The sequence below is a fragment of the Indicator indicator genome, chromosome 35 (assembly GCF_027791375.1).
Source record: "Indicator indicator isolate 239-I01 chromosome 35, UM_Iind_1.1, whole genome shotgun sequence".
Taxonomy (NCBI): Eukaryota; Metazoa; Chordata; class Aves; order Piciformes; family Indicatoridae; genus Indicator; species Indicator indicator.
The window spans coordinates 2,579,888-2,607,881 of record NC_072044.1 but is presented as its reverse complement, the minus strand read 5'-3'; the positions used below and the strand labels follow the sequence as shown (position 1 = coordinate 2,607,881).

At 52.9% G+C, this 27,994-nt stretch overlaps 2 protein-coding genes across 2 annotated transcripts in view; one reads left to right on the top strand and one right to left on the bottom strand.

Annotated features, from left to right (window-relative positions):
* The window catches only part of PLXNA2 (plexin A2), a 180,122-nt gene extending 176,488 nt beyond the window's left edge, over window positions 1-3,634 (bottom strand). Inside the window, exons 1-2 of the mRNA XM_054395915.1 lie at window positions 2,447-3,634; window positions 798-980 (exon numbers count right to left, since the gene is read on the bottom strand). Of these exons, the coding sequence (XP_054251890.1) occupies window positions 798-980; window positions 2,447-3,634 (1,371 nt within the window). The remainder of the gene's footprint in view (window positions 1-797; window positions 981-2,446) is intronic.
* A 7,118-nt stretch (window positions 3,635-10,752) lies between these two features.
* LOC128978035 (proline-rich protein 36-like) lies at window positions 10,753-26,728 on the top strand. Its single transcript, XM_054395780.1, has 4 exons — window positions 10,753-12,042; window positions 12,164-12,226; window positions 25,712-25,769; window positions 25,869-26,728. Exons 1-4 carry the CDS (start codon window positions 10,753-10,755, stop codon window positions 26,726-26,728), a joined length of 2,271 nt encoding a protein of 756 aa, XP_054251755.1.
* Window positions 26,729-27,994: the final 1,266 nt, after the last annotated feature.

Here is a 27,994-nt window from a genome sequence, read left to right as displayed (position 1 = left end):
TGAGGGTCACTCACACTCAGCTCCTCCCCTGAGGCAGCTCACTCACACTCAGCTCCCCCCTGGCCTCTTACTGTCCTGAGAACCACAGAATCAGCAACGTTGGCAAAGCCCTCTGAGATCATCGACTCCAACCAGCAACCCAACACCACCATGGCCACTAAACCATGGCCCCAAGAGCCATTGCCACACGTTTTTTGAACACCTCCAGGGATGGTCACCTCACCACCGCCCTGAAACAGCCTGGTCCAATGCTTCATTTCATCATCAGCCCCACAATCACACCCATCACTGAATGATGGAATGCACAAACCCCAGACAAACAGCACACAGGAGCTGGCAGGGTGCTGAGACCTCTATCACCCTGCTGCTGAAGGAACTGCCTGGCTGGCTGGCTGGCAGCACAGGAAGGTGCCCTCAGGCCATGCAAGGGGATGCTCTGGAACACCTTAGAGCAATGGGAACCTGTGGCCTCTTTTGGTTCCTTTTCCAGGACCATGCTGGATGAATTTCTGCTGCACTTTTTTGCTGCACCTTTCTGCTGCCACTTCTCCACTTCAAAAGAAACTGCAGCAACACCACTCTGTGCCAACAGTGCAGAGGGATGGACTTGGCCTCACCAATGCAAGGCTCTCTATGCCCCAAACCCTGTGATGATTTTTTTATTTACTCCCTACTGCCTCCCAGTTTCACACTGGAGGAAAAAAAAAAAAAAACAAACTGTAAGACACAGCAGCAGCTCCATGCACCAGAGATGACAAATGGATCCTGCCTCTCTGAAGCCATGTAAAGCAGCTTACCTTCTTCAGCTTGCCAGTCTTTGTCCCCACAAACACCACACTGTAGCCATTGTAGACGTAGGAAGCCACAGAAGTCATCCGGTCACGGCTGGAGGTGAAAAGGGTCACTCCATCCACTGGGGTCGAGCCCCCCAGGGGCTGGTTGATGTCAAGCCCACAGAAATTGTCATCAATGGGGACTGGCTGGAAAGACAAAGTATGGGGCAGCCATGAGTCAAACAAAGCAGGAGGCAGCTCCACATGCTTGGGGGTCCTGTGAAGGGAGACTTGATGGTGATAACAACTGGGTGGGAGCCATGCCAGCTCCAACCACCTTGTTCCCTTCACTGCTTGGGGCCAAGATAACCTGCAGCTGCTCCAAAATGTGTTTGGATAGGGTTGAGAAGGAACCTTAGGTCCTTAAGTTTTCCCCATCTACTTGGTTTCTTATGGGTTTCTTATGGCCCAGCTGCATGGACATGCAAGAACTCTCTGCTCCACTCATTTCAGCTCCCCTCAACCCAGCTGGGTTGAGGTGCTGGGTAGCATAAACAGGAAGGCTCACATCAGCAAAAGCTTTCCTGGAAGACCATACAAGCCCTGCTGCTGACAGCTCACAGTGGTGCTGACACTGCCTCACAGTGTGGGACATGCTCAGGTCAGTCACTAGCCAGAGGATGGCCAGGCAGGGCTGATCCTGCCCTTAATCCTAATCTCCAACCTAAACCTCCCCCAGAACAATTTCAGGCCATTTTCTCTCATTCTATCACTCGATACCGGGGAGAAGAGACCAACCCCCAGCTGGCTCCAGCCTCCCTTCAAGGAGTTGCAGAGAGCATTGAGGTCTCCCCTCAGCCTCATTTTCTCCAGGTTGAACAACCTGTTGGAAACAACAAACGCTTCCAGCAAGCTGCAAATCTTTATGTGCCTTAGTGCCACCCCTTCCCTTCATTGTCACCACCAAGTGTCTGAGAATATCGGCTCTGGTGAGACCCCACCTGGAGTACTGCATCCAGTTCTGGAGCCTCTATTACAGGAGGGATACGGACATGCTGGAAGGTGTCCAGAGGAGGGCCACCAGGATGAGCAGAGGGCTGGAGCACCTCTGCTATGAGGACAGACTGAAAGAGTTGGGGCTGTTCAGTCTGGAGAAGAGAAGGCTCTGAGGTGACCTTCTTGTGGCCTTTCAATATCTGAAGGGGGCTACAAGAAAGCTGGCGAGGAACTTCTTAGGCTATCAGGTAGTGACAGGACTGGGGGGAATGGAACAAAGCTGGAAGTGGGGAGATTCAAGCTGGAAGTGAGGAAGAAGTTCTTCCCCATGAGAGTGGTGAGAGCCTGGAATGGGTTGTCCAGGGAGGTGGTTGGGGTCCCATCCCTGGAGGTGTTTGCAGCCAGGCTGGATGAGGCTCTGGCCAGCCTGATCTGTGTGAGGTGTCCCTGCCCATGGCAGGGGGGTTGGAACTGGCTGATCCTTGTGGTCCCTTCCAACCCTGACTGATTCTATGATTCTATGGATCAAAGGGGGAAAAAGAGCTTCTATGGCTGCTCTGCATCCAGGGAAACTGAGGCATGGAAAGACCACCCCTATTCTGCAAGCTGCTGGCCTATAGGGCCAGGCTTTGATACCAGCTCTCGAGGGCTAACCACGGCCAACAGAGTGTCCTCACCGCTTTAGTGCACTGAACATCCTTCCCCAGCAGCCAGTTGAGCTCCAGGTTGCCCTCCCCCTGGTAGCAGGACTGCAGGCGGTCCTTGATCTGAGCGTTGATGGTGCGGATGGGGAAGACGCAGAGCGCGGAGTCGTCGGGGGGGTGGTGGTACTGCTTCTGGCCCTTGGAGAAAATGGCAAAGAGGACATCCTCCTGGGCTGTGATGTTGAGGGACCTGGCCAGCACCTCTCCCGGTTTGGAGAGGTATGCTGCCTGCAGCAGGCGGTACTCCGTGTCGCCCTTAACGCAGCCGAAGGGCAGAGAGACGTAGGAGTGGAACTTGGGGTCGTCCTTGCAGAGCCTCACGATGCGAGAGGTGTAGAAGAGGTCGCTGGCAGAGTTGATGGAGACACCTTCTGGGGTCTCCGGCTGGACAGTCAGGAAGTAGACAAAGTTGCCGCTGGCAAAACCGTAGATGTAGAAGATGTCGAAGTGGGAAACCAGGGCCAGGGTGTCCGAGGGGATTTTGATGAGGGATGAGACAAAGTCACTGTGGAGCTCGTAATCCAACATTGCTGAGGACTCCGGGTCCCGGGGCAGCTTGCGGCTGGAGAGGGTGGGGAAATAATCCTGCTTCCCATCCACCGCCGTGCCGATGAACAGCTTCCCGTCCTCCCCCTCCGAGCGCACGATCACCCCGTACATGGTGCCTGTCTTGTTGACGCTGGACAGGTAGTGCTCCTTCTTGTGGGAGGGCTCCACCAGGATGAAGAGGTCATCCAGGCGCAGCAGCTTGCAGACCCCCTGGTAGAGGCTGCCGCAAGCCAGCAGCCTGTTCTCCGAGTAGTCGATGATCAGCAGCTTGTTGACATTGTTGGTGAGGGTGAGGATCTCGCTGCAGGGCTGGACGATGAGGGGGGGGTAGCAGGATTTATTGTCCTCCTCGGGACCGGTTTTGTGAGCCACCAGGATGGTCAGGTTACCCGAGAGCTTGTACACCCTGTTGATAGCTCCCACGTAGACTGCTCCGGTGCCTTGGTGGACAGTCAGGTGGTTGAAGGTCCAGTCCCGGTTCTCCGAGTGGAAAGTGTTGAACAAGGCATTGCTGGAGACGTTTCGTGAGAGGGATGCCAGGAAGAGACAGAGCAAGGCCACCGACCAGCCATCCGAGTCTGGTGCCTGAGGCCGGTTCTTCCTCTGATCCATCCTGGGAAAGGCAAACTCTTGTCCTCCCCGAGCGTGTCCTGTGCCCCAGCAACGTCCCTCACATGGTTCTGGGGGGAAGAAAAGCAACACAGAGCGAAGGATTAGATCCTGTGTGCCCTGCAGATAAAATTCAAAGGAGGCTTTCTAATTACAAAGTCCTTGAGATAAAGTGAGGACGTCTGTAAGCCCAACAGGAATTAAGCAGGTCTCCAAACTTATTGGTAAACAGTTCAGGCTCCCTGCTTTGCCACTTGGTTTGACCTCTGCCTGCTAATGTCTTCTGTGCTTGAGCTCTTTCTAACCTACTCTGCTCAGGCATGGGAGGGGACAATCAGCTCCAACTCAAGACAAAGCCTGCTGCTCACACACCCAACCATCAGCCTGCAGTCTTGGCTTAAACATGGCTCCTGCAGGGAATGTTGTTGGAAGCTGCTGAGGAAATCAGAGCTGTTTTCTACCTTTAAATCCTCTTAGACTTCATTTGGAAACCTGAGCAAGATGCCTCCTTCAGGCAAGTTCATTGAGCATACACAGTGCAAAGCCACCAGCACCTCCTCTCCACCCCTCCCCGGAGCCTGAAGTACCTCTGCATGTGCTTTTCATGCAGCACAGACACTGCACTTCTTCTTAAGGTACTTCACAGCTGAAAAGCAGTTCCCACCAAAGTGGTGGTTAGATCAGCAACCAAACAGTGCCAGCAGCACCCCACACAGGGGAGACGTTGCCAGTCTGGAGCCTGATACTCTACACAAAGGAGTCAAGAGATGATATTCCACCCATAGCTCTCTGTCAGCCCTGCAGGAGAAGCTCCAGGTAGGTGGAACACAATGTGTGGGTGCAAACAAGTGTCACCTGCTGTGGCCAGCAGACCAAGAGAGGTTATGATGATCTCCAGAGGTCCCTTCCAATCCTTAGCTAACATCCTGTGACCCTCTGATACTCTGCTCTGGTGAGACCTCACCTGGAGCATGCATCCAGCTCTGCAGCTCCCAGCACAAGAACATGGATCTGTTGGAGCAGCTCCAGAGGAGGCCATGAAGATGATCAGAGGGTTGGAGAACCTCCTCTATGGGGACAGACTGAGAGAGTTGGGGCAGTTCAGCCTGGTGAAGGCTCCATGGAGACCTCAGAACAGCCTTCCAGTACCTGAAGGGACTACAGAAGAGCTGGGGAGGGACTTTGAACAAGGGCTGGGAGTAACAGGATGAGGGACAATGGCTTTGAGCTGGAAGAGGGGAGATTGAGACTGAAGATTAGGAAGAAATTCTTTCCAGTGAGGGTGACAAGACACTGGAAGTTGTGGACACTTCATCCTTGGAAGCATTTAACACCAGGCTGAATGAGGCTTTGAGCAACCTGGTGGGAGGTGTCCCTGCCCATGGCAGGGGATTGGAACTGGATGATCTTTAGAGTCCCTTCCAACCCAAACCATTCTATCAATCTCAGATGCTCAGTGCCACAGACATCATCAGAAACCCTATGGAGGAGTTTGGGGGTGGCTGGGTAGAGCTGGAGAGTTAAACACCAGGAAACACAGGAAAATGAGGCCATTTTAATTCTGCTCCTTAATACCATTTGACCATTAATTTTGCCTCTTTTTTTGGGGAGGGGGGAAGGGAATTTCAAATGTGGCCTTCAAAGCAATCTGAAGCTATTAGTAACGCAAGGTGAAAGAGAGAGTAAATTCAGGGACACAATAAAAACCCAAGCAGCTGAAAGGCCTCAATTAGGCTGAAAGGAGTTATCTGGTATTTAAATAATTATTAGATTGAAGGAATAATCACAGGTCTGAGCCAATTCTTTTTTCCCCCACTGTCATCCTAATGGAGGCTATAATATTATTATTCAAATGCCCATGATTCTCATTGGGGAGGGGATGGGGGGGAAAGAAAAAAAAAAAAAGGCTCATTTAATCTCCATGTGACAGGGCTTCAGGAGGTCTGATTAGTCATTTCTCTTCCTTCAGCTGTCACTCACTCATGGGCACCATGGTTTGTCATTAGTGGCATTTTATGCACACACAGAGGCAATAAATAATGAAGGAAAAAAAATAGAGTGGGGGGGGAAGAAAAAAAGAGAGAGAAAATTAAAGCAAAAGCAAACAGAGAATCTCCTATGGCAAAATGATGGCTCCAAGGGACAGTTCTGATGTCAGCAACGCTGCAGCTGTGTCAGCTCTGTGGTGCAATGTTTTACAAGGGTTTGTAGCACTAGGATGAGAGGCAATGGTTTGAAACTAGAGCAGGGGAGATTTGGGTTGGACATCAGGAGGAAGTTCTGCACCATGAGGGTGGTGGAACACTGGAACAGGTTGCAGAGAGGTGGTGGAGGCCCCATCCCTGGAGACATTCCAGGTCAGGCTTGATGTGGCCCTGAGCAACCTGATCTGGTTAAAGATGTCCACCCCCCCTGCAGTCAGAAATTAAAGCTATGGCCTTAAAACCATCACACAAGGACAAATGACCTGTGAGGGTCCCTTCCAACTGGAATCATTTTATCATTCTAATATTGTTCTTTTTGGGCAGGGTTGGTTTCATGAGCAATGATTTGTACACAGCCTCCGCCTTGGCCAGCACTGCTCTGCCTACCCTAATCCTCTTGGCTCCCTTGGGTCCTGCTCTCCTGGGACATTCCATCCTTCTGGAGGAGACAGCTCCAATAGCCCTGGCACCTTCAAGACACAGCAAATGCATCTGCACCAGCCCCATCACCCTCAACCCCACAGCCTGGGCCATCCTAACCCCACCAGCCCCATCCCTGGCTCTCAGCACCCCAGTTCCAGGGCCTTTTCCCAGCTTTCCCCACACCATTCCCAGCCTGGGGGCCACCAGGCTGCCCAAAGCACCCTGCTAAAGGGGAACAGAGCAGGAGTTAAAACCAGCTATGCTTTTTTTTTTTCTCCTAGGCCACATGGGTTTGGGGAGCTGCCTCCCAGAATGAAGCCTCCTGAGCAATGACTGAGCTGGCAGGGGCGTGATTGCTTTCAGAGCTGGAGGTGGATTCTGCCCTTTTTGCTTTTTATAGTCAAATAAGATTCATTGCTGCGGGGCCAGGAGCAGGGAGAGGGGCTGGCTGGTGCTGCTGACCTCCCCTGCAGGTCACCAGGCTGTCAGAAATCCCCCAGAATTATCAAAAGGGTCACCAAAAGGTCAGGCTGCACTCTATAAACTAAACTACAAGAACAAACCGTTTGGAACAACCTCACCCTTGCACCAGCCTGACCCTTTCTCTTTGCATTGGCTCCAGATTGCAGCTGCCAACTGGGATGAGGGAAAAGAGCCCAGAGCTGGGCCAATTTCTTTGTAGTGAGAACACAGGGGCTGGGTTTGCATCCCTCCTGGAGCCCATCAGGAATGTTTCTGTGAAACCTTTCCAGCCATGAAAGCTGCCACAGTGATTTACCCCCTTTAAAGAAGTGGTGTTCAGGACACACTGGTCAGCCATGGAGGAAGATCTGACAGTCATTAAGAGGGTTTTGGTTTAATTAGACAAGCTCTGAGCCAAACTGTCTGAATAAAGCATCTCTGAGCTCCAGGATGCTTCCAGTTCAGACCAGAGATGTGGGGCTCAGCTCTGCCTCCTCCACCCCAGTGCAGCCAGATGAGCCTTGTGCTGCCCAATTTCCCTTTACTCAGCAGGAAAGTTGCACAGGTCCCTTCCCTTCTCTCAGCATCTTCACCTCTTTCTCCAACAAGAGAAAGAGCACACTGGAACCCTGAGCAGAGGATTTTCCCAGCCATGCCATCCTAGGAGCATAGCTTAGTGGCAGTAGTTTAGCAGTAGTGCTGGGATTGTGAGCTCTTGGACTTGATGACCTCCAAGGTCTTTTCCAACCTCAACAATTCTACGATTCTATGAATTCCCAGACAGGGTGCTGGGAGCCTCAGCACCCATCACAACACCACTGCACCCAGGAATATCAGTTCTAAGCCCAGGTTTTGTGCAACAACCAAACTCAACCATTTGCTCCAGAGTTTGACAGCTGCTGAAGCTATCAGCAGCTTGATGTGAAGCAATTAGGGCAATAATACAAAGCAAGGAGGAGGCTCCTAGCACCTTCCCTTTGTTATTCTGGAACATTTCGACTCTAAGGACAAATAAAAGCAAACTGTAAATCACCAGAGAGGTGCCTGGCAGCAGGTCTGAGGTTACTGATGAACACCAAAGCCCTTTACGACCCGTGCAAGACTGAACCCTTTGGATTTCAGGCTGCAAAGCAGTTTTATGCCCCTCCAGGCTCTGCTGTCCCTTGGCTCTGCCTGTCCCCAGCTCCCTGCTGGCAGCCACAGGCAGGATCCATGCCAGGAGCTGCGTCCCCGACTTCCCCGGAGCTGCTTATTCACGGGGCTGGTATTTCACAGCTTTCTGAGAAAGAGTTAAGAGGGCAAAATACAGCATTGTGATTATTGCTTCCTCCAGCCCTGGGACAAGGAAGAGGAGGGGAGGAACGAAAGCCAGCCATGAAAAGGCATTTCCCTGATAACAAACAACGATCGCATGGATTAGGCACAAAATTTGTTCATATTGTCCAGACTTCAGATGTTGTTTATACAACACATACCGGATAAGCCACCTCTCCACCCCCCCACCTGCCTCTTCAGCTCACACATCCCAACAGCTCTGGGGTAAAGAGGAGCAGAAAATCCCAGGGAAGGGTCTGCTGGAAGCTCCAGCTTTGTGTTTTGGGGAGCGCCCTGCAGCACCCTGACCTCACCCAGTGTTACTCCTGGCTCTGTCCCAGGCTTGCTGAATAGACCTTGGTTGTTCCACCTGTCAAATGGGGATGATGCTCTCATAGACATGAGGCACTTGGATGATGGAGACTCCCTTTTTATCAGGAGTCCTAAGGGATGATGGGGACAAGCTGCTGCTGGGGAGATTCTGACTGCTATCCAGAAAATTTCCCCCCACGAGAACAGTCAGAGATTGGGACCATCTCCCAAGGGAAGCAGTGGATTCCCCCACACTGGGCAGTTTGCAGACTCAGCTTGCCAGGCTGCTGGGGCAGCTCAGTTCAACTCCACTATCTCCTCGAAAGGTTGGGCCAGATGATCCTTGGGGTCCCTTCCAACCTGGCACTCTGTGATTCAGCTGAAGGAAAACTCAAAAGGGACCTACCAGGCATAAAGGGTTTGAGAAAAATATGTGGTGAGGGAGTGGTTTAGGGCTGCTTGGTGTGCTACTGATGAGCTCTTTGATCAGAGAGAGCAGGGCTACTCTGCCCTGACAGCAGTGACAAGCAAACACAGCCACAGCTCCCTCTGCCCATCCCTGTGCCACAGCAAGGAGGCTTCCCTTGAGCACTGACCAAATCCTCTCCATCTCCAAGGGAGCACTCTGGCAAACCTAAAGCAGGACAACAGCTGTGGCTTACACCCAGCTGTGCACTGCAGCTGGAGACATTTAACCCACCAACCCCAAAAGACATCCAGCAAAACTCATAAGCAACCTAGGGAGCAGGAATTAGACACCTTTTTTGCTTTCCCTGTGCTGATACTTGACACCTGCTAGCTGAGAAACCACAGCTGGCAGCTATTGAGCTTCCAGCTCACTGCTGTGAAACAGCTTAGAAATTACCTTGCATGGAGAGAGGGGCTGGAAAAAAAGAGGACTTCATTCCCCAGGTGGTCCCCAAGGACAGACCCCAGGCTGGTGACAACACCATGCACTGGAGCATGGAGCAGACCAGACCCTGATTTTCCCTTGAAGTATGAGGCCAAGGGAAAATTTAACACTTCTTAAGTTTCAGAGCTGGTTTATTCAAGTCTTGGGAAGTCTCAGTTTCATCTGAACCTGTGTAAACAAGTCACTGGCTTTGGATGACATTAAATCATCAAAGTCTTTGGCTGGAAAGCTGTGGTTCTGTAATCCAGTCTCCTTCTGCCAGGACCAGCTATAATCATTCAGGAGAAGTTTCTCTAAGCTGTCCTTAAGGACCTCCAGGAAGAGTCCACAACCCCTCCAGGCAATCTGGGTCAGCATGTTCCTCAGAAAGTGCTGCTTCTGCTTTCCTCCCCAGATGGACTGAGGTTTATCCCTCCCCTCTCCACTGCTGCACCTGAACACCCTCTGATTATTCATGGACTTTACTCCCAACAAAACAGAATTTAATGGGTGGTGACCTTAGGTGCAAGCAGATTAAACGATTAAATGATTTGCCCAAGACTAGTCAAAAGGTCCCAGTGGCCAAGGCAGGAGTTTTATCTCCCCAGCTTCAGCCCAGCTCTCTCCCCCAGGTGACATCCAGCTGCAGTTTATTACAAGAGAATATTACAGAGCAGCACAAGGGAAGATCAGAGAGCGGCCACCGAACTGGAGGAGAAAAAGCAGCAGCAGCTTCTCCTGGCCTCACTCCAAGTGCACCACAGGCAAGTGAAGAACCCCAGCTTCAAATTAAATGGGTCCCCAGCCACTCCATTAAACAGAAATCCTGAAACAGAAACCCTTGGGCTGTGCCAGGCCTGTTCAGGGAGGGGGGGTTTGTTATCCCCAGCCCTCCCCAAGGCAGGCAGAGGAATTTACACAGCGGCCACCACGCTGTTACCTAAACAAACCTGGAAATGGGACTTGGTTAAAGCGGCTCCTGAGCTGCTGAGTCCCCAGCTGTGCAGCCACAGAGCACACTCAGCCAGCAGAGCTGGAATTTAAGCTCTCTGCACAGCCAGGCATGCTTCCCCAGGCAGAGAATTGCAGAATCACAGAGTGGTGAGGGTTGGAAGGGACCTCTGGAGATCATCCAGTCAGCCCCCTGCTAAAGCAGAGGCTCCCCCAGCAGCTTGCCCAGCATCACAATGGCCATCACTATCACCAAAGATTCCAGGTTTGGAATCTTTGCAGGCAAGGAGACTCCACAGCCTGCTCCAGGGCTCCAGCACCCTCACAAAAAAGAAGTTTCTCCTTAAGCTCAAGTGAAACCTCCTGGGTTTCAGTTTGTGCCCATTGCCCCTTGTCCTGTCACTGGGCACCACTGAAAAGAGCTCAGCCCCATCCTTACGATGTTCACATGCATTTGGAAGGTGTTCACTGGTGATGCTGCTCCACACCACCACAGATCAAGATTATATGTTCAGATGATGAGCAATAACCACCCAGCCAAGCCTAAACCTCCACAGGCCATGATGTTGTCCATCACTGTGCTCCAAGCTGAGCCTAAACCTCCACAGGCCATGATGTTGTCCATCACTGTGCTCCAAGCTGAGCCTACACCTCCACAGGCCATCATGTTATCCATCTCTGTGCTCCAAGCTGAGCCTACACCTCCACAGGCCATCATGTTGTCCATCACTGTGCTCCAAGCTGAGCCTACACCTCCACAGGCCATCATGTTATCCATCTCTGTGCTCCAAGCTGAGCCTACACCTCCACAGGCCATCATGTTGTCCATCACTGTGCTCCAAGCTGAGCCTACACCTCCACAGGCCATCATGTTGTCCACCACTGTGCTCCAAGCTGAGCCTACACCTCCACAGGCCATCATGTTGTCCATCTCTGTGCTCCAAGCTGAGCCTACACCTCCACAGGCCATCATGTTGTCCACCACTGTGCTCCAAGCTGAGCCTACACCTCCACAGGCCATCATGTTGTCCATCACTGTGCTCCAAGCTGAGCCTACACCTCCACAGGCCATCATGTTATCCATCTCTGTGCTCCAAGCTGAGCCTACACCTCCACAGGCCATCATGTTGTCCATCACTGTGCTCCAAGCTGAGCCTACACCTCCACAGGCCATCATGTTATCCATCTCTGTGCTCCAAGCTGAGCCTACACCTCCACAGGCCATCATGTTGTCCATCACTGTGCTCCAAGCTGAGCCTACACCTCCACAGGCCATCATGTTGTCCACCACTGTGCTCCAAGCTGAGCCTACACCTCCACAGGCCATCATGTTGTCCATCTCTGTGCTCCAAGCTGAGCCTACACCTCCACAGGCCATCATGTTGTCCACCACTGTGCTCCAAGCTGAGCCTACACCTCCACAGGCCATCATGTTGTCCATCTCTGTGCTCCAAGCTGAGCCTACACCTCCACAGGCCATCATGTTGTCCACCACTGTGCTCCAAGCTGAGCCTACACCTCCACAGGCCATCATGTTGTCCACCACTGTGCTCCAAGCTGAGCCTACACCTCCACAGGCCATCATGTTGTCCACCACTGTGCTCCAAGCTGAGCCTACACCTCCACAGGCCATCATGTTGTCCACCACTGTGCTCCAAGCTGAGCCTACACCTCCACAGGCCATCATGTTGTCCACCACTGTGCTCCAAGCTGAGCCTACACCTCCACAGGCCATCATGTTGTCCATCACTGTGCTCCAAGCTGAGCCTACACCTCCACAGACCATCATGTTGTCCATCACTGTGCTCCAAGCTGAGCCTACACCTCCACAGACCATCATGTCATCCACCAGTGTGCTTTCCCACCACCACTCTGGGTGGTACAGTACCAAACTGGGATGAGAAGCAGAGGAACACAGAAGGGTGAAGTTCCTCCCTGGTGCCTGAGCACTGCTGGCTCCCTGCTTCTCTCCAGGTTGCAGCTGCTGGTCCCAACGCTGGCATCCCCATTGCAGAAGGGGCAGAAATCATCAGCCAGGCACTGCCTTGGGATCTCAAGGCATTTGGAAAGGCAGAAAAACAACTGCAAAAGCCCTTCAATTACCAGCAGAACTGAAGCAGGCAGGTTGATGCAGGAGAGAGCCAGACAGCACTGGAGGACCCTTTGGGGAGCAGTAAGCAGCCCTCCCCAAGCCTGCCTTGCTGGAAGTGTGTGCTAGGGACTGCATAAACACCAGCAGGAGCAGCAACACCAAGGAAGCTCCTGTCCCCCTCAGAGCCTCTCCACCCATGGTTCTCTGCCCTTTCAAGTGCATCACTGGGGTCTCCTTGATGCAGCTTTTGAGCATTTTGAGGTGCCTGGACCCTGGGAAATGCAAAGCATCTCCATTCCCTGCCCAGGCTGCTTCAGCAAGCACAGCAAGCAGCCACCCCCCCTGGAAACCATGTGGACAGCAGCTGGGTGCTGGCAGTGGGGGTGCTCCCAGTGTCCCCAGACTTGTGCTCTGATCTCCAGCCAAGAACTGTGAAGCTTGGAGCCATCTTACCTCAATCTGGCAATTTTTTTTTTTCAGCTGGAAAAGACCTCCAAGAGCATCCAGTCCAACCATCAACCCAACCCCACCATGGCCACCAAACCATGTCCCACAGTGCCATGGCCACACATTTCTTGACCACCTCCAGGGATGGGAACTCCACCACCTCCCTGGGCAGCCTGTTCCAATCCCTGACTACTCTTGCAGGAGAGAAATTCTTCCTAATGTCCAACCTTAACCTCCCCTGACACAACTTCAGGCCACTTTCTCTCATTCTATCACTTGATACTAGAGAGAAGAGCCCAGCCCCCACCTCACTGCAACCTCCTTTCAGGGAGCTGTAGAGAGCAAGGAGGTCTCCCTCAGCCTCCTCTTCTCCAGACTAAACACCCCCAGGTCCCTCAGCTGCTCCTCACCAGCCCTGTTCTCCAGACCCTTCCCCACCTTTGCTTCTCTGTACCTCAATGTCCTTGGAGTGAGGGGCCCAAAACTGAACCCAGTCACCTCCTCTCCTACAGTGTTTGGACATCAAAGTCTACTCAAGGAAGTGGCTTCTTACCACTCATCTGCTCCATGCTCCTCTGCCCTGCTTTTCAATTTCAGAGCTCTGGCAGATCTCTGATTAATTCAAGCCTGTTTAATAACCCTTCTGTTTAGATGAAACAAGCTGTCTTGTTTTCTTTATTTTTAACACCAACTCCTGTTCCTTCACTAAGGATCTTTCTGTCATTTGAAAACCTCACTCTCTCCAACCAAGCTGATCAGAGGATGGAGAAAACATCTGCTCATGTCCACAGCTGACATCAGACAGAAGGTACAGCACAAGGCTAAAATAAAGGACTGGGCACCTTGGTGAGTGAGAGGTCCCAAAAGCCTGAGCTTGTCAGAATGATTATCTACACAAATCTCTGCAGACTTCAGACCAGAGTGGGACACCAGGGACCATGGGGCCAGCTTCAGACAGTGTGGGTGAGAGGAAAGGAGATGAAGGAGATAAGAGCAAATGGGATGTAGGAGCTGGAGCAGCCAAGCTCTCCATGCAGTTCATCTACTTGTAGGTTGTGGCTTGTAGGACTCATAGGTTGGACTTGATGTTCTTACAGGTCTTTTCCAACCTTAATGTTTCTAACCAGGGTTACTGCACTTCTGCACCCTGCTGTGGGTGAGGAACATGCCTTAGACAACCCAGAACTGCTGCCAGTTCTCCCCCAGGCTGTGCCTCCAGTGCAGCAATCGATTGGCAATGGACAGGTGGGCATAGAGCCCAGCAGCTGCTCACACCACCACAGCCCAGCCTCACCAGCAGCCCTCTCCCCTCCTCTGGCCCCCAGCTTCACTTGCCATCACCTGCTGTCCCATGGTGACCTCATGCCAGAAGGTTCTGAAGCATTACAGCATGGCTGCTGCCCAGCAGAGCCTTCTGCTCCCTCCCATCCCTTGCCCCATCCCAGCTGCCACCCCCAAGTGCTGTGCACAAAGAGTAGCAGATACACATGGACCCAAATCCCAGTGGGAATGAGTTGGAGCCTCTCAGCTGTCTCCTGCCTCTTTGAATTTCAAAGCTGCACTTGTCAGGAGAGCAACTGAGTCACTTCCTTCCTATGTCCAGCATCTCAGACTGCATCCAGCAGTGTCCGGAAGACAATAAATCCTTCAGGGAGTTGTGAGGCCATATTTCACGGGAATGCAGAGAGCCTGCCTGCTTGGAGAGCTCCTCACACGTCCTCTAACTCAACACTCCTCTGTAGAAGCTGTCCCACCCTGGCCCACTCCCATCCAAGCACAGCAGTGGTCCCCACCCCTGCCACTGCCACCTCCCAGCGCAGCTCTGGGGCACTGTGGAAGCCCAGCACTTGTGAGCAGCACAGCTCAAGTCCACCTCATCCCCCCCGACCAGATGCATCACTGAGGGACTGAGGGGTTAAGAACTGGTAATGAGATTTCCTTGATGCCATAAAGATATACAGGATCCAGGAGGGAGGGAAGCTACAGCTGAATTTGTTGCAGGACTTCATCAATACTTTGATAAGGGACCTTGAAGATCATCCAGTTCCAACCCCCTGCCATGCCCAAGGACACCTCCCACCAGCCCAGGTTGCTCAAGGCCTCATCCAGCCTGGCCTTGAACACCTCCAGGCAGGAGGCAGCCACCACCTCCCTGGGCAACCTGTTCCAGTGTCTCCCTACCCTCACTGGAAAGAATTTCTTCCCAACCTCCAGTCTCAATCTCCCCCATTCCAGCTCAACGCCACTGCCCCTTGTCCTATCCCAACAAGCCAAGAGGGACTGGATTGTTTATTTCTTCCAAACACCATCCTTGGAAGTCCTTCAAAGAGCCTCTGCTTTTGTTTCTTTCCAAGAATGTGTTCTAGCACTTCTCAACTTCAGCCCTGGACAAGTTGTGGCCACCTCCAAGTGTAGAAACTCGATGTGGTGGAACCAAGGGAACAGATTTGCCCTGTCACACAATTTCTGCCTTGAAAAGCCAAGTTATGCAAGTCCTTGTACCAGCACCTTATTATATCCCAGGGGACAAGCAAAGGGGCTCCTGCCTCTTTCTTCCACTCAACTCCTGAGTGCTTGCCCATGCTCCTTGGTTGCTATGAGATTTTTAAAGACAGTCTAAACCTGTTACCACCAAATGGGCCTTTAACACAATCCCTGCTCCACAAGGCTCCTCCTCTGCCAGTCCAGCCAAAAGCTCCACTGCTGCTGTGATTAACTCCTTGTGAACTGCAAAGAAAACTTTACAAGTAGGAGAGAAATGTCCTGCAGTGAGCCTTTTGCTGCTGCTTCACCTCTCAGCCAAACAGATGATTCACTGGGGATGTTTTTCATCCAGCCCTTTCCACTGGAACAGAATGGATGGTGTCCCCCATAATGTTAAATGGATTTGCACAAAGGAAGAGGCAGACAGCAAAGGACACCAATTTTAGAAGGTTCAGAGCAAACAGAAACATTTCTCATGAAGGTGGATTTTCAGAAGCTCTTACTCTCCATTTTCTACTCCAGATTTTGAGAAGAGCTTTTCTTCCCTGTAAGAACATAAGCAGCATCTTTGGGAAGCACTCAACAGACAACAAATCAACTCAGAGTACCCCAAAATAACCACAGCCACCACCCTGCAGCCTGACCACAGCGAGCAGCCTTTGCCTTTCTGGCTGCCCTACATCTCCCAGAGCCAGTGGATGACAGAAAGAAGGGATTTGGGCATCTTCCCTCTTACTTGTGCCCTACCCTCAGCAGCAACAGCAGAAGTAATGTGTGGGGAGCTGCAGGAGCACAGGTTGTATCCATGAACATAGGACAAGGGGCAGTGGGTACAAACTAGAGCACAGGAGGTTTCACTTGAACTTAAGGAGGAACTTTGTTTTGGGGATGCTGGAGCCCTGGTGCAGGCTGGTTGTGGAGTCTCCTCCTCTGGAGAGATTCCAAACCCACCTGGGCATTGTGATCCTGGGCAAGCTGCTGTGGGTGCCCCAGCTTTAGCAGGGAGGTTGGACTGGATGATTGATCTCCAGATCAACCTTCCAATCCCCCCTCCATGTGTCAAACCAGTGCTCTCATGGGGGAATTTTGATCAAGTAGATGCTACCTACATCCACTCCTCACCAAACCCCAGGTAAAGCAAGATGCTTCAAGTCTGCAGAGTCACACCCAGCAGTCCCCTGAGTCACACAGAATAAGCAGCAATAGCTCAGTGAATCTCTGAGCTGGGACCCCAGCCTGCTCCTACACCAGTTAGAGCTTCAGCACCCCAACCAGCCTCAGCCTCTCTCAACACCCAGGAGCTCCAATGTTTTATCTTCAAAGATTTGCATTTCACAGCAACCTGTGAGAAGGCAAACCTTCAGCAGAAGAATAATTAAGGTGGTTAGGAACCCACAGGCACCTTTTCCTCCCCACCCCACCTCTTTGCACTTCCATCAAACATGAAAAGGAAATTCGAAGGGTGAGTGGTGTTTTTTTTTTGTTGTTGTTTTGTTTAAATAACATTGCAGGGCTGTGACATAAACCAGCAAAGGCAGGAAATATGATCATGAGGGCAGTGCTCCATCCTCTGCTCCTGTCACTGCCACTTTTGGGGGACTTGGCAAATGAATGAGCAGAGGAGACAGCCTGCTTGTTTTATGGAGTTGAACTGTAATATCCCTGTTAAGCAGCCAACTCACCATTTCTCTGCTCTGACATCAATAAATCTACCCAGCCAGGGGGAACAAAGCTCTTCACATGGACCAGCTAGATGTGAATCCTCCTCTTTGGCTACCTGGGCAAGTCACCAGCTCGCTGTGCTCTGACACTCACTGCTGCTTTGGTGATGTTCTCAAAGAAATGGGAAATAGCCTCAGTTCAGCAAGGGGACTTGGGAGGTTGTAACCCTGCTGTCATGCAGCCACAATCATTACAGCTCCTGCTTTTCACAGCATCATTGAATTGTTTTGGTTGGAAATGACCTGCAAGATCCTAAAGTCCAATCATCAACCCAACACCATCATGGTCATGAAACCACATCCCAAAGCTCACACACCAGTTCCCAGAGGCTCAGTTTCCCACTCCTGGGGTGGGAAACAACAACTTTGGGCTATAAAGAAAACCTTAACACAGCAAACCCTGAACACCCAGCAAATAATAACTCAAAGCCTCTGTTTTAAAGTATTAATACCAAAATCTTGGAGCTCAAACTCACTTTTTGGAAGCTCATTCCCAGGTTAACAAGCCAAAGGCAGGAACACCAAGGACAACTCCTGCACACCTCCAGATTTCTGCCCGGTTTCCTCCATCATCGCCAGCACACCACGAGGGATCACTTCCAGACCCTCTTACCAGTGACATGAAACTGCTAGGGAGGCAAACCCATCATAAATCTCTCCAAGAGGAATTTGTTCCCAGGCTCACAGAGCCTGGAAATACCATGAGGAACTTGTTCCACGCTGAGTCAGGGTCTGCCGGCGGCTCCGGCCCCGCCGCGGTGGATCTGCTTCCTTCCCGGCACACGTCAGCCTGAGGAGCAGCCCAGCGCTGCCCCACAGCTTTCCTGTTTTCCCCAGCACCCTGTGGCTTCCCGAGACACAGGGCAGGCAAAAAGGGCTGCAGAGCCTGACACTGGAATGAAAACTGCTGGTTTTCAAGTGCTCTTCAGAGCCAGCCAGCAGCTGAAAGCAAAAGAAGCTGTTTCCTTTAGCCTTCCCTGATGCACACAGGGAGTGACCTCTCCGAGGACCATCATTCCCCTACCCAACCATCCCTTCTCTAGGAAAACAAAGTCAGATTTGCTTGTGCATCCCAAGGGCTTCCTACACACCCCAGCACTTCCATTGCTGAGCCCCACTCCTGAGCTGAGACCATGACAGATAGGATGCACTGGTCCAGCCCACAGGGAGCCCTTCTGCTCCTTCCAAGGCACCGTGAAGAAGCAGAGGCTGGGCCCATGTTCAGCTCCTCCTGCTTGCACCTGCTCCTCTGGATGATTCATAGAATCATAGAATGCTAGGGGTTAGAAGGGACCTTCAGAGTGCATCGAGTCCACCCCTCCTGCTAAAGCAGGGTCACCCAGGGCAGTCACAGGAACATGTCCAGACAGGTCCTGAAAGTCTCCAGAGGAGACTCCACCTCCTCTCTGGGCAGCCTGCTCCAGGGCTCCAGCACCCTCACAGCAAAGAAGCTTTTCCTCCTATTGAGGTGAAACCTCCTGGGTTCCAGTTTGTGCCTGTTGCCCCTTGTCCTATCAGACGACACCACTGAAAAGAGCCTGGCCCCTTCTTGCCCCCCACCCTCCCAGATGTTTATAAACATCGATCAGATCCTCTCTGGGGCTGCTCTTCTCCAGGCTAAACAACCCCAGGGCTCTCAGCCTTTCCTCCTCAGGCAGATGCTACAGTCCTAAAATCCCCTGCTCACACGGATTTGTGCTGGTGGGACTGCTCCCACAGAGGCTTCTGCTAGAGCAGCACCACCTTAAGAGGCACCAGCACCCACCAAGCCAAGCAGAGCCTGACCCAACACCCACTTACCCGGCAGGAGGCTTAGCCTCGGCGGTGCTCAGGAAGGAGCCTGCCCTTCCCATCCGGCTCCCAGCTATGAAGCGCTGGGCTTGGGCTCCAGCACCAAAGCCTCACCGAGCTCTGAGACTACCACCAAGCTCGGCGCTGAGCCCCCTCCTCACCGGCACAGCCCCGGGTCAGCCGGCGCCTCTGTTAATGAGCCTGGTGAAAGGAGCAGAGGGGCAGGGGGGAGCAGGGGGAGGCAGGGGGAGGTGAGAGGTCAGGGCAATATTTACTCAGACGTCACCTTTCACTTTTATAAAGCAGGGAAGCGGTGCAGGAAAAGGGCTGTGAGGGACGTTCCTGCCTAGGAAGCTGCTGTCACACCAGGCGCGACAAGCAGCTGGCTCCAGACAGCCAGGAGCTCGTCCACCGGAGCCTCAGACCCCCACACGGGGCTGGGAGTGGGCTCTGGGCTCTTCCCACCACCGCTGCCATCAGCCCCATCAGAGGGGCAGAGGGAATGGCTGGGGCAGGAGCTGTGAGGAGCAAAGGCTCAGGTCCTCTGTGCTTCAGGAGATTCCCAGCCAGGCAGGAGCCCCTCACACACTGGGGCTGCCCCTCTGGCACTGTGGTTTGATGACTGGGGACAGGGTTTAGTGGCTGTAGTGCTGTTAGGTCAGTGGTTGGACTCGATGATCTTAAAGGTCTTTTCCAACCAAAACGATTCTGTGAATCTAGGGTTTTAAGGAACCCACAGGAGAAAAGGGACATGGTGAAGGGGGCTGAGATACATTCATCAGCTGAGCAATAAAATTTCCCCAGTGGACACAACCACCTCCTTGGCCAGGTGAAGAGTTGGTACCAAGTGTGTCTCCCTGTTTGAAGCTTTGTCAGTGCAAGGGGAAGGACTGGCCCTGGGGCAGGATTGGTGCTGGGCAGGGATGGTCCTGGAGCAGGACTGGTCTCAGGGCAGGATCACTACTAAGCGAGGCTGGTCCTGGGGCAGGATTGGTCCCAGTGCCAGGCAGGGAGAGCAGTAGAGCCTGGCACAGCAGGTGACCTGGCTCACAGGGCACTCCCAGGCTCACTATCACTCTGCCTTTTGAGATGATCTGGACTTTTTTTTTTTTCATAACACGACTCTCATGCCTTTTATCTCCTGCTCTGAATGTAATTTTAGCCCAGGCAAAGCAGGATTAAATTTTTATAATATGATACATTTATCTCTTTTCCTTCCCCCCCCCCCCCCCCCATCCCCACCTCCCTGTTCAATTTCACCCAAACACAAGCAGCGATTACAGCCAGAAACATGAGATGGGCTCCAGCTGATAACAGAGGGGAGGGCATCTCTTTCCCAGCACCCTGGCCCTGGCAGCCCACCTCCACCCAGCAGCCAGCATCCCAGTACCCAGCCTCAGGCTGACAGCACCTCTGAGGCCCTCCTAAATGCACAGATGGATGAGAACTGAGCCTCCAAGCCCAGCAGAGAGCACAGAACAGATTAGGTGCATTGCTGACATATGTTACACTCATGTTGGGTAAACTTGGTGATCCCTCAGTGAGGTCCTGCTGCAGCAGCCTCATCCCTTCTCCAGCAGCTCCCAGCTCTTGGGCTTGGGCCACAGTGGGCAGAGGAGACCTAGGCCAAGCTTGGGAGCAAGGAGAGGCAGCCCCAACCAACCTGCCTCAGCTGGGAATCTGAAAAGCACCCAAATCCTCCTTCAAGCCCCCCACCCACAGATTCACAGATTGGGTTGGAAGGGACCCTCACAGGCAACCTGTTCCAGTGTTTCACCACTCTCATTATGAAGAATTTCTTCCTAATGTCCAACCTAAACCTACCCTGCGCTCCAGTTTCAATCCATCACCTCTCATCCTATTGCTACAAGCCCTTCTAAGCAGTCCCTCCCCAACCTTCCTGTAGGTCCCCTTCAGATACTGAAATGTAGCTCTAAGGTCTCTCCAGAACCTTCTCTTCTCCAGGCTGAAGAGATCTGTGTTGAGTCAAGCTCTGGGTCACCCTCACAGCTCCTGTAACCTATCCTCACCCCGCAGCCAGAGGTTGCAGCTCAGCTCAGCTGTGCCAGTTGCTGGCTTTATGTTCATTCTACAGCTGGGCTCCACCAGGCTGATCCGGAGGATCCCCTCTAGTGGGATGAGGAGGAATTTCAAGCCCGCATCCCATCTCCTCCCCAGCTCTCTGGGTGGGCGGTGGGCTGCAGCACGGAGCTGGCTCACTGAATACCAACCCCCCCCTTTTGCCAGAGCTATTTGGGACGAAGACAAAACCAGGCTGGAAAAGCAGATGTCGGGGAGGCGGCACAGACTGGAGGAGGGAGGAAGAAGACAGCAGACATGAAGGATAAATCCCCTTCAGCAAAAGGGGAGGATGACTTCCACCAGCAAAGCATCTACCTCTGACCATAACCTGCCACCAGGACTGTGTCTCCTCACCCTGCAGAAAGTGGGCTGGAGGCATGGTGGCCACCCTGTGATGGTGATGGGTGGCACAGCAGCACGTGTGGACCCGGCTTGAGGCACCCAGCAGGTGTATTCACAGCCCATCTCCCTTGCTGGCACCAAACCACCCAAACAAATTCATATTTTCACTGCAGAGAAAGAATCTGAACACAAGCCCCGGGCGGTCGCCTCTGCTGCCCAAGGACAACACACTGCCCTCAATTCTGCTTTTGTTCCTGCTTTGCTTTTCATCCCAGAGGCTCCCTCTGCACCACTTTTGCAGACAAAGAGCTCCTGGCCTCCTCAGACCAAAAGCCCTTCCAGCCTCACACAGCAGAGCTGTGCCCTCACCCTGCTCCATGCCCCGGGAGGGAAGGTGGGCACCCGGTTAGAGCAGCTGAGGAGGTTGTGCTTGGGATGCTCTTGGTGACAGAGATGCAGCAGATCCAGCCACTGGTGTTCCTGGCTCAGCCCTGGGTAGAACTTGGTAGCACCTTTCCCCCCCCCTCCCAAGCTCCCCCTTGCCCTCCCCTTTGCTGTTGTGGTGGTGGCCTCCTAGCCAAGCTGGTTAAGAGATTAACACTCTAAAAACCACATTTACTCTAATTAGCCATGAAATCTTTGTAACTAAGTGAAAAAATGTTTCCCTTGAGGGATTTTTGTCCATTCATCACTGTTTGAATTGCCAAGGAAAAAGGGGGAGGGGGGGTGGGGGAGAGTGGATAGGGGAAAAAAAAAATAGAGAAAAGAGTGGGGAAGAGAGAGAAAAACCCTCTCAGATCTAATGAATTAATAGCAGGATGCCCTGGGGGAGCTGTGGGTTCCTACAAAACACAAGCACCTCAAAAGGGGCTTTTCACAGGCTGGGAATTATTTGGAGTTAACAGACTGTAACACAATGCTCCACTCCCTGCCCGAGCTGGGCAGCCTGGCCAGCACGCTGCTCTCCTTCCTTCCTTCCCTTCCACAGGGATGGGCAGACAGATGCTGCACCCAGCTGCATGCACAGACAGCTCAGGGTGGGGGCAGAGCTCTGCTGGCAGCACAGTCAGCACAACCCACCCCCTCCCCCAGTTATTATTTTACTGGGGAAAAAAAACATTTCAGAAAGAGTTATTACCACATACCATAAAGTCATAGAGTGGTTTGGGTTGGAAGGGACCTTAGAGATCATCTATCCAACCTCCCTGCTTCAGGCAGGGGCACCTCTCAACTAGACTTTGTTGCTCAAGCCTGGAACACCTCCAGGGAGGGGGCATCCACAATCTCTCTGGGCAATCTGTTCCAGAACCTCACCATCCTTGTACCCCACCAGGACATAAAGGGTGGCTGCCAGGAGGGTGGAGACTCCCTTTTACAAGGAGTCCCATGGCAAAGACAAGGGGTGATGGGGACAAGTTACTGCTGGGGACATCCCCATTGGAATCCAGAAGGAAATGTTTCCCCATGAGACTGGGATCATCTCCCAAGGGAAGCATTGGATTCCCCTGCATTGAACAGTTTTCAGCTTCATCTTGCCAGGGTGCTGGGCCAGCTCATTTCAGTTCCACCACCACCTCAAAAGGTTGGCCCAGATGATCCTTGGGATCCCTTCCAACCTGGCATTCTGGGATTCTGTGAAAGGTGAGAGGAAAGGGGTTGGGGGTGGGCTGGGGCAGAGAATCTTGCCACAACTTAGGCCTATAAATATTTCATAGGGCTGGAATAAAAACGATTATATTCCTGCCAGCACTTTTCTTGTGTATTTTAAATGTGTCACCGCCTTCTACTTTCTCCCCCGTTTGTGTTTCTTGTAACGGGCCCATGAAATAAAGATTAGCTGAATAATCAAGAGTGTTTAGAAATGTGAAGGGGCCTGTCTCAGGAGCACTGCATGCTCAGGTTCATCTTTTTTTTTTTTTTTTTTCCTTCTTTATTACTGGGTTTTTTTTCCCCTTCTTCTTCTTTTTAAGGATGCCAAACACAGATGGGGGAGAGCAATTTTCAGCCGGGCTGGAAGCGAGCGTGCAGGGACGAGGTGAGCAGAGAGCACACGCTTCCCCCATCAAAAATGACAGCCCCAACACCGTGTGCATGAGGAGGGACACACACACACCTCCCCCCTCCCATTACATATTTATTGTTCAAACTGCAGAGGGGCCAATTAAAACAGTTTGATCGCTGCCATGTTCAAACAGAGGCGTAGACGCGGGATGAGAGAAGCAGGTGGACGTTCTCCTGCTGCAAGACAGCAGGGAGTGCTCCTCTGAGAGCCACCAAAACTGCCTCAGCCTCAACAAAGGTACCTCTGACACTCTCCTGCTGCAAGACAGCAGGGGCTGCTCCTCTGAGAACCACCAAAACTGCCTCAGCCTCAACAAAGGTACCTCTGACACTCTCCTGCTGCAAGACAGCAGGGGCTGCTCCTCTCAGAGCCACCAAAACTGCCTCAGCTCAACAAATGTACCCCCAAGAGCCTGGCTCCCACAGGAAAGCATCACGCTGACACCAGGCAGCAAGCACAGCTTTCCACCTTAAGCCTTCCTGCCACATGCCCCATGCAGTATCTCTGTTAGCTTTTGCTTTCTCTCTCAGTTCAACTCAGCTCAAGAGCTCTTCAAGATCATCCAAGTCCAACCCTCGACCCAGCACTGCAAGATCACCACTAAACCATGTCCCTAAGCACCAGGTCTACATGCTGTTCAAACACCTGCAGGCATGGTGACTCCACTGCTGCCCTGGGCAGACCATTCCAACATTTGATAACTCTTCCTCCTCACAGAAGCTGCCTACAGCATGAGACAGTTTGCATCCACACCTGCCCAAGCTTTTGGGCAATTATTCCAAGGCACATTCTAGACTCTCCTGTTTAGCTGCAACAGGAGTTCCTGAAGTAAGTTCTGGAAAGCCCTACAGCATAGTTAAATTAGAGGTCTCAGGAAGATACTGCAAATCACATTTCCTGAGCTACCACGGGGTCTGCCCAGCAAACCGCTCCAAATGTCATTTCCATTTAGCTGCTTTGCAAGCCAATTTGTCACATACTAATGCAATTTGCTGAAGAGAGTTAAAGAGCACAGGGCAGTAGCAACCACCTCTTCTCCAGGCTCCCCCAGCCAGCCCGGGTCTGCCTTCTCCCAGCTCCCCCAGCCAGCCCGGGTCTGCCCTCTCCCAGCTCCCCCAGCCAGCCCGGGTCTGCCCTCTCCCAGCTCCCCCAGCCAGCCTGGGTCTGCCTTCCCCCCAGCCTGAGCTGCTTCCCACTGAGAGCCAGGAGAAGCTCAGGGTTAACACAAAGAGCAAGCCCAAGCACCAGGAGAAGGTGTTTCCTCCAGCAGATCTTCTGAAGCATCTGCTACCTGCTTCCACTGCACAAACTTGTTCCAAGCCGGGGGCGGAGGGGGGTGGGGGGGTGTGAAACTCCGTGATTAATTACATCAAACAACACTATAAAAGACAATGAGGAGTAAATTGGGTTACTGTATCTTCTTGCAACAAGCACCAGGAAGGTGGTTGGAAGAGTTGAGAGAGATGACTGGTTTGCTAGATAAGCCATTTCACAACAGCAGTAGTACCTTCACCTTACTCCGTGCTTGCACCAAGTTTCTTCCATCAAAGCTATTTGATCTGGTTCCCTGCACCACCCCAAAATATCCCATTTGTGCTTTGAGGGGGCCTCAAAGTGACAACAAACGGCCAAAGGACAGCAATAAAGAAAAAAAAGAGGAGGAGAAAAAAAAAAAAATCACATTTTAAAGGATCTAACAGCTCAGTGTTAAAGGCAAAAAAAGCTCAACATCTGTTCTGAAGATAGCACAGATTTCTTCCGAGGCATCTGTCTTTCAGCTGTAAAGTAGGTCATTTGGGTTAACTTTTAGACACCCTATCAACGAAGCCATCCAGAGAAAGAGACCAGAGCAGCTCCCCGATTCAGCTGCGACCCATTACACACATTCAAGCCACCAGTGAAGCATCAAGTGCTCAGCAGATCTGAGGGAAAAGCCTCTCAGCAGTGGGTTTTTACATCGTGGTCCTCTGCTAACTTCACATTCCCTCACCCCCAAGCCAGTATCTTGAACTGTAGGTCACTGCTGTACAGGTTTTTTTCCCCTCCACCACTTACTATTCACCTCACTTAATATTAACCTATTGACTTTCTGATACCCTTTGGAACACAGATTAATTGAACATCATTCACTTCACCTCCAGGAACGTGCAAAGTATTGGCCATGGCTTGAATAGAGACAAAGCCTGACCGTGGCAGGTTAAACGGAGGTCACACTAAGAGAGGACAGCGTGGTCCTCGCATCCTGAGCAGCTTTTTAATGGGATCAGCATCCCAGCCAAAGATCCACGGGGCTCGACGAGCCCTGGACCATCGCAGCAAAGCGAGGATTTTCTTGATGGAGCATCCCTCCCACCATCACCTTCCCAAAAGGGTCTTGGGGAGGATTTAGAGAACTTCTAACAGGGATTTTTCCCACCCCACCCCACCCCCCCCCAAGATAGGGATGCTTTCTGCCAGCAGCAACTTTTGATGGCAATGAGTTTATTCTGGTGCATTGACAGCTCCAGACCGTGACCGTGCAGAAGCAACCGGCAGCAGAACTAACGCGAAGATACACCCGTGCGTAACGGGGAACGGAGCGGGGAAAGCACAGGGGTGGAGGGGGAAGATGGGCAGCACCGGGCAACTCCAACGGCATCCCTGGTGCCCTCCGGGCAGCATCCTGGTACCGCTCCCGGGCAGGTTCCTCGGGCACGGCGGCGGCAGTGCCGGTATCACCGAGCACCGCCCGCGGTCTGCAGCCCCTGGTGCCACCCGTCTGCAGCGACCGCGGGGAGACGAACCCGAACCCTCTCTCTGCACCCTCCCACCGGCAGCACCGTGGCGAGAGGGATGCCCAGGAAAGCCCGAACCCCAGCCCCGGGCATGTCCCGTACTCCCCAGGGATGTCCTGTACCCTGGGGAGATGCCCTGTGCCCCCGGGGAGATACCGGCGGGCAGGAGTCTCTGACCAGCCCCAGGCACTCACCAGCCCTCGCCGCTCCGGTGCCGCCCGCCTCCTCGGGTGCCGGCTCACGGCGGGGGAATCCAGCCGGCTCCCGACACCATGGAGATCCAGGGCCGGGCTCCCGTTACTCCTCTGCCTCCCTCGGCTCGGCTCAGTTCAGCTCCGCCGGCCCCTCATCCCTCCGCAGCCCGAGTACGGCGGCGAGCCCCGGCTCCCCTCCGCCTTCCCCGGCATCCGCCCGCCGCCGAACCCGGGCGCGCTCCCGGCTCCCCGCCGAGCCCCGAGCCCGGGCGCGCTCCCGGCTCCGCTCCCCGCCCCCGCGCCGCCCCCACTCTCCGCCGTTAACCCTTCGCCAGCCTCGGCGCCTGGCAGCGGGGATAACGGTGCGGGGAACCGCATCCTCCCGCCCCCGCCGTGCTCTTCCCTGGCACCGAAACAAAGCCCGGAGCGGGGCTGGCTCACCCCGAACGGCTCCGCATCCCCGACACCGGCACACCTGCAGCACGTTCAGGCTGCTCCCACATCGCTCGGGTCACAGCTGCCCAGCAGCTCTGGGAGTGGGGGGGAGTGAAAGCTGCTGGTTTCTGTTCCCAGTTCTCACCTCCTGTACACCCCTCGATCCCACTTCTGGTAGGGAGTGTGATGCTTGAATCGTAGAATCACTTCGGTTGCAAAAGACCCTCAAGATCAGCAAGACCAACACCACCACGGCCATTCCACCATGTCCTCGGCACCACAGCTCTGCCTCTTAGGCACCTCCAGGGATGGTGACTCCACCACCTCCCTGGGCAGCCTATTCCAATGCCTGACCACTCCTCCAGTCAAGAAATTGTTCCTAATTTCCAACCCAAACCTCACCTGGTGCAGCTTGAGGCCATTTCCTCTCATTCTATCACTTGGGAGAAGAGACCAACTTCTATCTGGCTCCAACCTCCTTTCAGGGAGTTGTAGAGAGCAATAAATCTCCTTTTCTCCAGACTAAACAATCCCAGGTCCCTAGGCTGTTCTTCACAAGACCTGATCTCCAAACCCTTCACCAGGGCTGTTCCTCAGTTTCCCTATCTATGGAATGGAGGTGACAATCCATTTTTTCTCCCAAGGCTATGTCACATGCAGCAGCACAAAAGCTTTACCTGTGCTGCTAAAACACCAACCTTCATGTCCCTGTGTGACCTGCCATAGGTGAGCCTGCTCTAGCAGGGGGGTTGGATGAGATGATCTTCAGAGGTCCCTTCCAACCCTCACCACTCTGTGATTCTGATTTTATGACCTTATGGAGGGACACACCTGACAGTGCCTGGTGTGTGTCAGCAAGATCTTTCAGTAGTGGGTTGTTGGTTTTTTGGGTTTTTTTGGGGGGGGAAAGGAAAGAACTCAGCTGGTGTTAGCTTTTCTGCTTGCCCCATTACAGGGTTCAGGAGGCTTCTGTGCAGGTTCCACAGGGTGGGAATGCCTTCACATCCCACCATGCAGGTCTGGATCCTGAGAGGACTGCAAAGCAGATCCAGCTCTGCCCCTCTCTGGGGAGAAAATGACAGGTCAGCTTGTCTGCCTCTGTCCCCATCTTGACCACATTCCCCAGCCTTCAGGAAAGCATTTCCTTGCCAACAGTGCATGACCATCTGTGAAGCACAGCTGTACCCCCTACACATCACAGCCAAGCACCCACCCTGCCCCTGAGAAGGGTCCCCTCGACTTCACTGGCAGCTCCAGAGCTGCAGAGCTGACATCCTGGGAAGATGCACAGGTTGCAGCTGCTTAGCTCAGGAGAGGAAACAGAAGACACTCAGTGGATGGCAGCATTGGCTCCTCAGCAAGCTCCTCTCTCACTGTTCTG

Bases quoted from the DNA above. Each gene is read 5' to 3' on its own strand.
- LOC128978035 (XM_054395780.1), top strand. From the start codon at position 10,753: ATGTTGTCCATCACTGTGCTCCAAGCTGAGCCTAAACCTCCACAGGCC. The intron at 12,043-12,163 runs GTGCTTTCCCAC...GCTTCTCTCCAG, and splicing joins CCATCATGTCATCCACCAGT to GTTGCAGCTGCTGGTCCCAA. The intron at 12,227-25,711 runs GCACTGCCTTGG...GTGCATTGACAG, and splicing joins GGGCAGAAATCATCAGCCAG to CTCCAGACCGTGACCGTGCA.